Source organism: Elephas maximus, chromosome 5 (assembly GCF_024166365.1).
Source record: "Elephas maximus indicus isolate mEleMax1 chromosome 5, mEleMax1 primary haplotype, whole genome shotgun sequence".
Taxonomy (NCBI): Eukaryota; Metazoa; Chordata; class Mammalia; order Proboscidea; family Elephantidae; genus Elephas; species Elephas maximus.
The window spans coordinates 67260249-67272896 of NC_064823.1; the positions used below are offsets into that span (position 1 = coordinate 67260249).

Below are 12648 nucleotides of genomic sequence, written 5' to 3' on the forward strand. Positions count from 1 at the left end.
TGTCGGAATCTTAGCTTCTCCAGTATTCTGCTTTGTTCTGTCTGTCCCCCCAGCCCACAAATTACTGTCTTTATTATTTATTTATTAAACATACAGAGCAGTTTATCTTATTGTTCTAGGACATTTGGCCAAACCATTTAAAATATTTATCTCACTGGAGAGATCTGATTATGTAACTGTCCATATGTAGTATAATAACAAACGGTGTGTATAAGTTTTTACCTCTAATTAAAAATCTTTCCTTTTTCATTTTTCTTTTTGAAAAGTTAATTGTCACTGCCGTCCTAGGACTGATTATAGGTGCCATTTTCTATGGACTGCAAAATGATCAAACTGGAATTCAGAATAGGTAAGTAAATCTGGATCTTGTTTTTCAGAAAGTGCTGTAAATTTCTTCAAGCTTACAAAAATTCGTTAAGAATTTGAGACAAAACTCATTGCTGTCAAATCAATTCTGACTCATAGCGACCCTGTAGGATGGAGTAGAACTGCCTCATAGGGTTTCCAAGGAGCGGCTGGTGGATTCGAACTGCCATACTTTTGGTTAGCAGCCATAGCTCTTAAACGCTGCGCCACCCGGGGCTAATGGAAGAGTTAGTTTTTGTTTTATTTTTTGATTTGACCGGGGGGGTGTACTTGGTTGCTGTAGGGTTGCTATGAGTCAAAATTTGATGGCGATGGGTTTGGCTTTTCTTGGTTTGTTTTGGGAAGGTGGGTGGGACTCAGTTTTTTGTAGCCATTATGTGGTTAACACTTGTTGGTGTTGTGATCCTTACCTAGCTTCAGTCATAATGTGCCCTTTAAAAAAAATACTTTTTCATGATGAGACTTTTTTTGTGCCAAGTTTTTATTTATTTTTTGTTGTACTTTAGATGAAGGTTTACTGAACAAAGATAGTGCATATATTGTTTTATGACATTGGTTAACAACCTCATGACATGTCAACACTCCCTTCTTGACTATGGGTTCCCCATTTCCTGTTCCTTCCTGCCTTCTAGTCCTTGCCCTTTGGGTGTTGTATCCATTTAGTCTCGTTTTGTTTTATGGACCTCTTTAATCTTTGGCTGAAGGGTGCAACCTCCAGAGGGACTTCATTACTGAGCTAAAACAGTGTCCAGGGTCATACCCTCGGGGTTTCTCCAGTCTCTGTCAGGACAAGTAAGTCAGGTCTTTTTTTGTGAGTTAGAATTTTGTTTAACATTTTTCTCTAGCTCTATCTGGGATGCTCTATTGTGATCCCCATCAGAGCAATCAGTGGTGGTAGTTGGGCACCATCTAGTTGTGCTGGACTCAGTCTGGTGGAGGCCTTGGTAGCTGTGGTCTATTAGTTGTTTGAACTAATCTTCCCCTTGTATCTTTAGCTTTTTTCATTCTCCCTTGTTCAAGAAGGGTTGAGACCATTGGAGCATCTTAGATGGCCACTCACAGGCTTTTAAGACCCCAGGCACTACTCACCAAAGTAGAATGCCGAACATTTTCTTTATAAACTGTGCTTTGCCAATTGAGGAAGATGTTTCCCGAGACCATGGTTCCCACAGCTCTCAGCCTAGTAATTCGGTCCCTTAGGGAGTTTGGATGTGTCTACGGAGCTACCATGATCTTGCCTTGTACAGGTTGTGCTGTCCTCACCAGTATTGTGTACTGTCTTATCACTTACCTTTTGTCTTTTTAGTATTTTTCCATCCCCACCCCTCCCTCCCTCATAACCGTCAAAAATTATTTCTTTTTGTGCATAGATCTTTTCATGAGTTTTATAGTAGTGGTCTCTTAAAATGTTTGTCTTTTTGTGATTGACTTATTTTGCTCAGGCACTAGTTTTTTTTTTTTTTTTTTTAATGGCTTCCAGATTCATCCATATTGTGAGATGCTTCTCAGATTCATCATTGTTCTGTATCGTTATGCAGTACTCCATTGTGTGTATGTACCATAGCTTGTGTCTTAGTCATTTAGTGCTGCTGTAACAGAAATACCACAAGTGGATGGCTTTAACAAAGAGAAGTTTATTCTCTTACAGTCCAGTAAGCTAGAAGTCCAAATTCAGGGTGCCAGCTCCAGGGGAAGGCTTTCTTTCTCTCGGCTCTGGAGGAAGCTCCTTGTCATCAGCCTTCCCTTGGTCTGGAAGCATCTCAGCATAGGAATCTCAGGTCCAAAGGACGCACCGTGCTCCCAGCACTGCTTTCTTGGTGGTATGAGGTCCCCACTCTCTGCTAGCTTCCCTTTCCTTTTATCGCTTAAGAGATAAAAGGTGGTGCACGCCACACCCCAGGAAATCCCTTTACATTGGATCAGGGATGTGACCTGGTAAGTGTGTTACAATCCCACCCTAATCCTCTTTAACATAAAATTACAATCACAAAATAGAGGACAACCACAGAATACTGGGAATCATGGCCTAACCAAGTTAATGCACACTTTTTGGTGGGATGTAATTCAATCCATGACAGTTTGTTTATGAAGATTTTTTTTTTAATCATTTATTTTATTTTTGTTGTTGAGAGTATACCTAGCTGAACATATACCAATTCAACAGTTTCTACATGTATAATTTGGTGGTATTGATTACATTGCATTCTTCGAGTCGTACAACCATTCTCGTTCTCCTTTTCAGAGTTGTTCCTCCCTCATTAACATAAACTCACTGCACCCTAAGTTTCCTATCCGATCTTTCTAGTTGTTGTCGATTTGATCCCATATGGATAGATCTTAAAAAGAACATAATGCTCAAGGCTGACATTCCTTTTACTAGTTAAGCTAAACTACTGTTTGATTTTAAGGAGACTTCAGGGGATAGTTTTAGTTTAAGGTTAAGATTATCATGAAAATCTTTAGTGGATGCTGTCTTGTTCTGACCGCCACCACCACCTGTTTGTTTGTCTTACTGAGGTGTACTGGTTATTGCTATGATGCTGGGAGCTATGCCACCAGGAACTCAAATACCAGTAGGGTCATCCATGGTGGACAGGTTTCAGTGGTGCTTCCAGAACAAGACAGACTAGGAAGAAAAGCCTGGCAATCTATTTCTGAAAATCAGCCAATGAAAAAACCCTATGGATCACAACAGAATAATGTCCGATACAGTGCTGAAAGATGAGCCCCTTAGGTTGGAAGGCACTCAGCATGCACAGTGGCTGTAACAATGGACTCAGAGCATACCGGTGATCACGACTGTGATGCAGGACTGGACGATCTTGGTTTCATTCTGTTGTACAGGAGGTCGTCATGAGTGGGAGCTGACTCAAAGACAGCTAACAACAACATTTTGGTCTGAACATATGAGGTGCTCAGCAATGTCACAAACCTCAGGATTCTCACGGCCCCTCTGGCCGTGGATGGTCTTATCCTCATTTTACTATTGAGGAAAGTTGAAGTAGCTCAAGTTGAATCTATTCTGATGTCTAGAAAGGGCTGACTATTTTTGAAAGAGAGAATGAGCATGAAAGTTCATTCCTCATTCTGGTGAATTAAATTGTCATTTATGTGGAGTCCAGCAGTGTCACTTTATAACGAGATGATTATTGCATCTTTTTCCCAGGGTTATGTCATTGTTCATCTCGTTCCCTTCCCTGAGGGCTGTGTTCTCCTGGATTATTTCCAAACCTGCTGAAGATGCTAGACCACTTTTTTTTTTTACTCAACACAGAATACATCACAGGATCTAGGGCCTGTGTGCCTTTTGTGTTGTATAGCAAGAAACATTTGGAAGAGATACTGACAAACCTGTCTTCAACTGGAAATTCAAAGAGGAACCGGACATCTAGCCATTCAAGCTCTTATTAGAAGAGTCCGGAGAAATAAGGAATAGCTTTTCTCAAACGTTTTATGGAGAAGTAGGACGTTAGTCTTGTTTTAATTTTGACTTAAGTTGACTACCACTTTTCATAAGAATTTGGGCTATCTCAAGGTGGCCTGTCTGTGTGGTTTTTCAAATCCCTACTGAATCTTTTGATTGTTAAAAATATTCCAGCATCATCTCTGGAACCAGCTTCTGAAGCTTAAGTTGTTTAGTAGTGAACAGTGGTATTTCATTATTTGAAATTGCTTAGAAGGCTAATGGTTTGGTTCTCTTGTAGAAAGAATTCTCCCAGAGATGGCAGTGTTCTCCTTGCTCTTTAATCTGTATAACCAAGAAACTGAGTTTTGATCATGTGTAGAGTATAAGTTTCTTTGATCTAATAGTTACCTCCAGAATGCCTTACAATGAATTTGTGTGTCTTAAGGAAAAAGGCCTTTTTTAAAAATCGTATTTGGATCAATAAGTGGATATAACAAATGTGGATTCCTGTTAAAAAGAAAAAAGCCCACTGCCGTTGAGTCGATTCCAACTTGTAGCGACCCTATAGGACATAGTAGAACTACCCCATGGAGTTTCTTACGGAAGCAGACTGCCACATCTTTCTCCCACAGAGCGACTGGTGGGTTCGAACCACCAACCTTTCGGTCAGCAGCCGAGCACTTAACCACTGTGCCACCAGGCCTCCAATGTGGATTACCACCTTGAAAAGAATTTACCAGTTGCCGTTGAGTTGGTTCCGACTCATGGCAAGTCCACGTTTGTCAGAGTAGAACTAATGCTTCATAGGGTTTTCAATGGCTGCTTTTTTGGAAGTAGATCCACAGGCCTTAATTCAGAGGCACCTCTGGGTGGACTTGAACCTTCAAAACCTTTTAGTTAGCAGCTGAGGCTGTTAATTATTTGCACCACCCAGGGGCTCCTGAAAAGAATTAGAATGCCTTAAGTTCTTTAACAATAAAACCTTTACTTTATGCTATGATTCAGAAGGATTTTCACTATCTACTTTTTCAGAATCATTGTGAGTGTTAATATACTGCTAGGTAGGGATAAGACTTAACGAACTGAGCTGAACCTTTCTAATTACTGAAGTTAGCTTTTAACTTGCTATTAGGCTTATTTGTGTACAGAAATTTATATAGCTGTTTGTGTACTAGACCTGGTTATTTTCTGTTCATTTTAGTTATGGTATAAACATGTTTATCACACAGATTAGTTTCTCATTCAAAAAATTTATACATAAATTGTTTTGTGACATTGGTTGCAATCCCTGCAATGTGTTAGCTCTCTCCTTTCTATCCCGAGTTCCCTGTGTTCATTCATCCAGTTTTTCTGTTTCTTCCTGTCTTTTCTTTGCTTTTGGGCAGGTGTTGCCCATGTGGTCTTGTATACTTGATTATTAAAAAAAAAATTGTTTGTTTTATAGGCCTCTCTAATCTTTGGCTGAAGGATGGACTTCAGGAGTAGCTTCAGTTCTGAGTTACCAGGGTGTCTGGAGGCCATAGTCTCAGGGGTTCCTCTAATCTCTGTCACACCAGCAAACATTTACTTTTAAAGCAGCCAGTTCCCTAAGTTCTATATTTTTCAAGTGTAAAAAATCCACTCCATGTCTAAACCCCATTGCTGTTGAGTCAATTCCAACTCATAGCAACCTTATAGGACAGAGGAGAGCTTCCCCGTAGGGTTTCCAAGAAGTGGCTGGTGGGTTAGAACTGCCGACTTTTTGGTTAACAGCTGAGCTCTTAACTGTTGTGCCACCAGGGCTCCTCTCCATGTCTGTGGACTCTTTTTTTTTAAGGTTGTTGGGATTGTTCACTTGACTGCAGTGCCAATGTTACACTTCCTCTCATCTCAGGGCTGGAGTACTCTTCTTCTTGACGACCAACCAGTGTTTCAGCAGTGTGTCGGCCGTGGAGCTCTTTGTCATCGAGAAAAAGCTCTTTATGTAAGTAGATTTCTGTTCTGGGAAGAGGGCCATCTAGCATCAGGGTTATGTGTCAAACTGGTCACATCCAAAATTAGGCCAAGGATGAGATCCTGGGGATTACCTATACTAACTGAGAAAAAACAGCCAGAGGCTGGAGGAAAATCATGAGTGTGGCATGTGATACCAGGAAAAAGAGAGTTTCAAGATTAAGTTATGATTAACAGATCGAAATGCTACAGAAAAAGCAAGCAATAATGGGGCTGAACAATATCCTTTGTTCTTAGGAAATCACAAGTCATGGTGACCCCGTGGTGGCAAGAAGAGTTTGAGGGGCTTGGTAGACAGAACATGGTGGATTGAGAAGCAAATTGTAGGTGGGGACGTGAAGTTGACAAAGAATGTAGGAAAAGTTTAGCCCTCAATGGAAGGGGGAGGGGAAAGAGCCAGAGGGCAGCCTTATGGTAAAGAGTGGGCTGCTTTTGTTTCTCGTGTTTTTCAAAAAAGAGATTCGCCCATATTTGCATGAGGAGAAAAGGAATCATTAGAGAGGGAAAGAGTGAGGATATTGGTGGAAGAGTTTGGAATGACAGGAGAAAGTTGTCAGGAAGGGGAGGACCTAGAGCTGCAGAGGGGGAACACAGAATTTGATAGCTGACAGGAATATATAGTCGGAAGGCATGATTGTTGAAGGAAGAAGTGCAATTTTCTTTTTCTTTTTTAACATGAGAGTGGGAGAAGTAGCAAGAGTATAGTGACCTGAAATTGTCACAAGTGGGGCTTGGAGGACAGCAATACCACGTTCTAGTTCCTTATAAAGCAAAGCCTCTACTACTGAGATCAGCTCCTGGAGTAGTGTTAATCTTCAAGCAGAGCCAGGTGTCCAAAGAGGGAAAAGAGCATTCTGAGAAGAGAGAGAAGGTATTCAGGATCTGTTTACCTGGTGTAGGTATTCTAGGAGGCAGAGTAGATGGTGTTAGGGAGTTCTGTAATGAGAGGAGGGATCATTACACAGAGCCTCCTGGGATGGTGTACTAAGATGGAGGCTTAAACTGACAGGGCTGAAGGGTATGGTGGAGCTAGTGCCGAGAATGTGGTAGCTGTAGCTGTTAGGCTCCTGGTGGCAGCAGAAATCTGTACAGCAAGCCATGTAATCTTCTAGCGTATGAATTAAAATTGTGAAACATTGCCTCTGTGACTTCTTAAGTGAATGCAGGGTATATGATACGTATTTTTGTTCTTTAGACATGAATATATCAGTGGATACTACAGAGTGTCGTCTTATTTCTTTGGAAAACTGTTATCCGATTTACTACCTATGAGGATGTTACCAAGTATTATCTTCACTTGCATAATATACTTCTTGTTAGGTAAGTAACAAGACAAAAAGGATGTGTTTTTAGTCTTGGACATGAGCTGAAGCCAGTTCCTTTTTGCAAACAAGTTTTTGGTTCTCTCAACTGTAAACCAAGCCATGACATAAGGAAGCATCTGCCCATGATGCATTCTTTCTGAGATAGCTGTCCGCTGTGGGCATGTATGGCAAGACTTCTCATGACCCAACTTTTAAAACGAGTTATAAGGCTGCATTCTACTGACGGATGGGTTGTTCTTTCTAATGAGAGAAAATGGTGACTTTGGGGGCTTATTGATTTAATAAAAGTACTGCCTTGTTTGATAGTCATAGGAGACAGATTTCATTTGTGCATTGTTCTCAGGCATCGCCTCAGGAGTATTTCATCAGAATTTTCACATATTTCCCTGAAATAAATGCACTCACTCACACACCAGAAGTATATATTTTCCCAAAACCAGTACAGGATAAAAACCACTGATTTAGTCTACACCTTCCATTTTATAAAAAATTAGGCATAGAACCTAGATCCTCAAGTCTTTTTTTTTGAGGAGGGAGTGTTTCATTCATTCATTTATTCACCCGCTATTTGGTTTTTTGGTTTTACCCATAAAGGAGCGTAGGTGTGTATACGGGAAAGTGCTTCTGAAATAAGTACAAAAAAGAAAACTATATGATAACTTTGTAAAAGTGATACGTATGGGAAAGAACAGTGAAATTGGTAACCTAGGGTAGTTAGATAGTGGATGAATTTTTTTCATTCTGATATTAGTTTCTTAAGTATTATAGTGTTATTTTTACAATAAACAATCCCACAGATATGGAGACTTAGACAATTGGGTCACTCCCTTCTCTTCCTTACTAAGGATTGAAACCAGCGGCGGAAGCCTTCTTCATCATGATGTTTTCCCTTATGATGGTGGCTTACACGGCCAGTTCCATGGGGTTGGCTGTAGCAGCAGGTCAGAGTGTGGTATCCATAGCAACCCTTCTCATGACCATCTGTTTCGTGTTCATGATGGTAAGTAGGAACTTTTGTTCTTTGAGAGGTAGTGTATTCCTCATTATTCTTTCCCCCCAATTCACCTATCATATAAAGCTTGTTTTGAGGATTCTCTAAATGGGACTCTGATAGTGTAAGGAGGCTATATAACTGAACTATAGCTTACATTTAAAGAAGTTACCAGGTTCCCTTCTTGTCCTTATCCAGCCTTTTTGCTACTGTTCTAATATAAGTACTATCTATAAATTTAGTTACCATGTTGTTACTAATGAGCTTTTAGAAGTTGCTTCTTGGTGACATGTAGTGAAATCTTGATAAATTATAAGTTCAAAAACCAGAAAAGGTTTGATAGGCAGATTTTTTTTTAATCAAAACAACAGCTGAGTTGTCTGACTTCCGTGCTAATGTTAGAGAATTGCTGGTGGTATGGTTGGATCTACTACTTTCCAAGGCAAAAGCTAAGCTCCATGAAAAATAGAACAGTGTGTGGCATGGGTAGTCTATTTTGGGTCCATACAACACTCAGAACTCTTTCTGGGTTCCTGACATTCTCTTATATCAAGATATTTCTGCTAATCTTTTTTTTTTTAGTGCTTACTTAATTTTAATCTTGTTGCTGCTGTTGTTGTTGGGTGCCATCCAGTAGATCCTGACCCATAGCGACCCCATGGGATAGAATAGAGCTACACTGTAGGGTTTTCTTGGCTGTAATCTTTACATGCGCCTAAATTTTGCACTCAGGTGGAGGAGTCAACAGGTGAAGGGAAGCAGGTACTATAGTTTTCCCCTACTACATCAAGTGAACAGGAATACATAGCCTGTTTACTTAATGTGTATGTTCTTTCTGCTAGAGTAGAAGTAAGATGTCTTTCAATGATTCATAAATGGCACGCTTTTTTTTCCCCCTAAATTTTATTTATTGTTGAAAAAAAGTATTTCCAATGAATAGGTCGTTGGTCTTACAAAATTCTATCGTATAAACTCCAGGGTCCTTTCTATCACCAAGGCCATATTTTCCAGCTACTGATCCTTCTTCTTTGTTTCCAGCTTTCACATTCCATTCACCAGTAATTATCAATGCATCTTGATTGCATGTTTGATCAATTTCAGACTGCAGAACAGTATTTTTTTTTTCAACAACGTGAAAGGTGACTATACATGTGAGTCACACCAGATGTAAAACAAAGGAATCAAATTGACTACATCTGTGGAACGAGATGAAGGAGAAGCTCGATATGATGAGCCAGACAAGGGCAGGGGCCGACTTTGGAACAGGCCATCAGTTGCTCATATTCAAGTTCAGCTTGAAGCTGCAGAAAATTTTAAAAAGTCCATGAGAGCCAGAGTATGACCTTCAGTATATTCCACCTGAGTTTAGAGACTATCTCAAGAATAGAGTTGACCCACTGAACACTGTCATGGATTGAATTATGTCCCCCCAAAAATGGTGTTTATCAATTTGGCTGGGCCATGATTCCTGGTACTGTGTGATTTTCCTGTCTGCTGTAAATCCTACTTCTGTGATGTTAATGAGGGAGGATGGGTGGCAGTTGTGTTAGTAGGGCAGAACTCAATATATAAAATTGGATTGTGTCTTAAAGCAATCTCTTGAGATATAAAAGAAAGAAGCTAGCAGAGAGACTGGGGACCTCATACCACTAAGAAAGCAGTGCCAGGAGGAGAGCACGTCCTTTGGACCTGGGATCCCTGTGCAGAGAAGCTCCTAGTCTGGGAGAGGATTGATGAAAAGGCCAACACAGAGAGAAAGCCTTTCTCTGGAGCTTTTAATATACTTTACCGTAAGAAAATAAACTTCTCTTTGTTAAATCCATCCACTTGTGGTATTTCTGTTATAGCAGCACTAGATGACTAAGACAAACACCAATGACTGAAGACCAGATAAGCTGTGGGATGATATCAAGGACATCATACATGTAGAAAGCAAGAGGTCATTAAAAAGACAGGAAAGAAAGAAAACATCAAAATGGATGTCAGAAGAGACTCTGAAACTTGCTCTTGAATGTAGAGTAGCTAAAGCAAATGAAAGAAGCGTTGAAGTAAAAGAGCTGAACAGGAGATTTCAAAAAAGGCAGTTTGAGAGGACAAAGTAAAGTATTATAACGACATGTGCAAAGATCTGGAGATAGAAGACCAAAGGAAAAGAGCACACTCAACATTTCTCAACCTGAAAGAACTGAAGAAAAAATTCAAGCCTTGAGTAGTAATATTGAAGAATTCTATGGGTAAAGTATTGAATGATCCAGGAAGCATCAAAAGAAGTTGGAAGGTGCTGAGTGAAATAAATCAGTCACAAAAGGATAAATATTGTGTGAGACTACTATTTCAAAAACCCAAGAAAAGATTTATACACAGAACAAAACAATCTTTGATGGTTACGAGGGAAGGGAGGGGTGGGGAGAGAAAAGCAGTAACTAAATAGTCCCCAAAAAAACCCTTGTTGTAACTCATAGTGACCCTATATAGGACAGGGTAGAACTGCCTCATAGGGTTTCCAAGGAGCCCCGGTGGATTCGAACTGCTAGTCTTTTGGTTAGCAGCTGAACTCTTAACCACTATGCCACCAGGGTTTCCAACTAAATAGTAGACAAGTATTACCTTCGGTAAAGGGAAAGACAACACACAATATAGGGAAGTCAGCACAACTTGACCAAGGCAAAGTTATACAAGTTTCCTAGGCACATCTGAACACCTTGAGGGACAAAATGGCTGGGGCTGAGAGCTGGGGACCATGATTTTAGGGGACATCTAGGTCAATTGGCATGATATAGTTCATAAAGAAAATGTTCTACATCCTACTTGGGTCAGTAGCATCTGGGCTCTTAAAAGCTGCAAGCAGCCATTTAAGATACATCTATTGGTCTCATCACATTTGGAACAAAGGAGAATGAAAAAAACCAAAGACACGAGGAGAATATTAGCCCAAAGGACTAATGGAACACATGAACCACCACCAGCTTGAGCCCAGAAGAACTAGATGGTGCCCAGCCACCACCACTGACTTCTCTGACAGGGATCACAATAGAGGATCCCGGGCAGAGCAGGAGAAAAATGCAGAGCAAAATTCGTATTCACAAAAAAAGACCAGACTTACTGGTTTGACAGACACTGGAAGAACCTCGAAGACTATGGCCCCAGACACCCTGCTAACTCAGAACTGAAGCCTCTGCTGAAGTTTACCTTTCAGCCAAAGATTAGACATGCTTATAAAATGAACAGTTACACACATGAAGAATGTGCTCCTTAGTTCAATAAAGTATACAAGACCAAACAAATGCCTTCTTGTCCTTGCCCCTGAGCAGGTGTGCCTGTTTAGTCTCATTTTCTTTCATGGGCCTGTCTAATCTTTGGCTGAAGGGTGAACCTCATTACTGAGTGAAAAGGATGTCAGGGGCCATACTCTCTGAGTCCCAATTATTCTTAAAGTTATATGGATATACAGTGCAAACCATGGTAAAAACAAATCCTACTGTGATATAGGAGTAGAGAAGGCCATGAGATGCTTGGTTATGCTCTGGTATGTGTTCTCAGATAACCAGATTTATTGAGGTATAGTGGGTGCATCATTAGGGTTGTTGTTATTAGTTACCATCAGGTCGATTATGACTCAACAGTAACTCCATGTTGTGGAGTAGAAATGCTCCTTAGAGTTTTCAGGGCAGTGATCTTTCAGAAGCAGATTGCTGTGTCTGTCTTCTGAGGCACCTCTGGGTGGGTTGGAACTGCCAGCCTTTCGGCTAGTAGTTGTGTTCCTAACCGTTTGCACCACCCAGGGACTCCTTCATCTTTGGGGTAGTCAGTACTTATTGACCTTCCACTGTGTGCAGTTACAGAGGAAGTTGAGGATATATCTTGACTGTTAGGATCTTCCAATAAATTGGAACATATAAATACAGATAATATATATTATAGATACAGTGTCACATCTTTAAAGCCATAAACAGCCTCAGCTCTATAGAAGCTATACGTGGAAAGAAGGCTATGATAAGTGTTTAGAATAATGGGAAGAATTTCAAGAAATAGTTGACCTTAAGCAGAAATGTTTACAAGGTTGTCGGGGACTTGAAGAGGGCATTCTCTAGAGAACTGATTGCTAAGCCAGTGCTTCATGAAATCGCTTCATCAGTTCTGACTCTTGGTGTTTGCTTTTTGTAGCTGTTCTCAGGGCTGTTGGTAAATCTCAAAACCGTTGTGCCCTGGCTGTCATGGCTTCAGTACTTCAGCATTCCTCGATACGGCTATACGGTAAGTGTTTCTGCATCTAGACGTTGTGCCCAGGTTATTGCTTCTAAGCAGGGAGCATCCAAAATAAAGTCTGTCTCATGTCCCCGACCATGAACCGTGAAGGTCTCCCTCCAGCAATTTCCTTTTTAGGAACAATGAATGAGAATTTCCTATTTGAGTTGATTAACAAAGGGCTTGGGGATTACTTGATAATCACTTGTAGTATTCCCCAACCACCATGTTCTTATTTGAGGGAGATGAAGGACAAGGAGATAACTCATGGTGAAGAGGAAAGATTAACTAATTGCTGAAAGAAATATTGTTGGGTTTCAGTG

General features: G+C 40.5%; 1 protein-coding gene across 7 annotated transcripts in view; it reads left to right on the forward strand.

Annotated features, from left to right (window-relative positions):
• ABCG2 (ATP binding cassette subfamily G member 2 (Junior blood group)) overlaps nucleotides 1-12648 on the forward strand; it is a 79353-nt gene that overhangs the window by 56479 nt on the left and 10226 nt on the right. For all 7 annotated transcript variants that reach the window (XM_049885754.1, XM_049885755.1, XM_049885749.1 and 4 more), the window contains 5 exons: nucleotides 267-349; nucleotides 5646-5735; nucleotides 6960-7084; nucleotides 7935-8089; nucleotides 12245-12334. In XM_049885754.1, the coding sequence (XP_049741711.1) occupies nucleotides 267-349; nucleotides 5646-5735; nucleotides 6960-7084; nucleotides 7935-8089; nucleotides 12245-12334 (543 nt within the window). The remainder of the gene's footprint in view (nucleotides 1-266; nucleotides 350-5645; nucleotides 5736-6959; nucleotides 7085-7934; nucleotides 8090-12244; nucleotides 12335-12648) is intronic.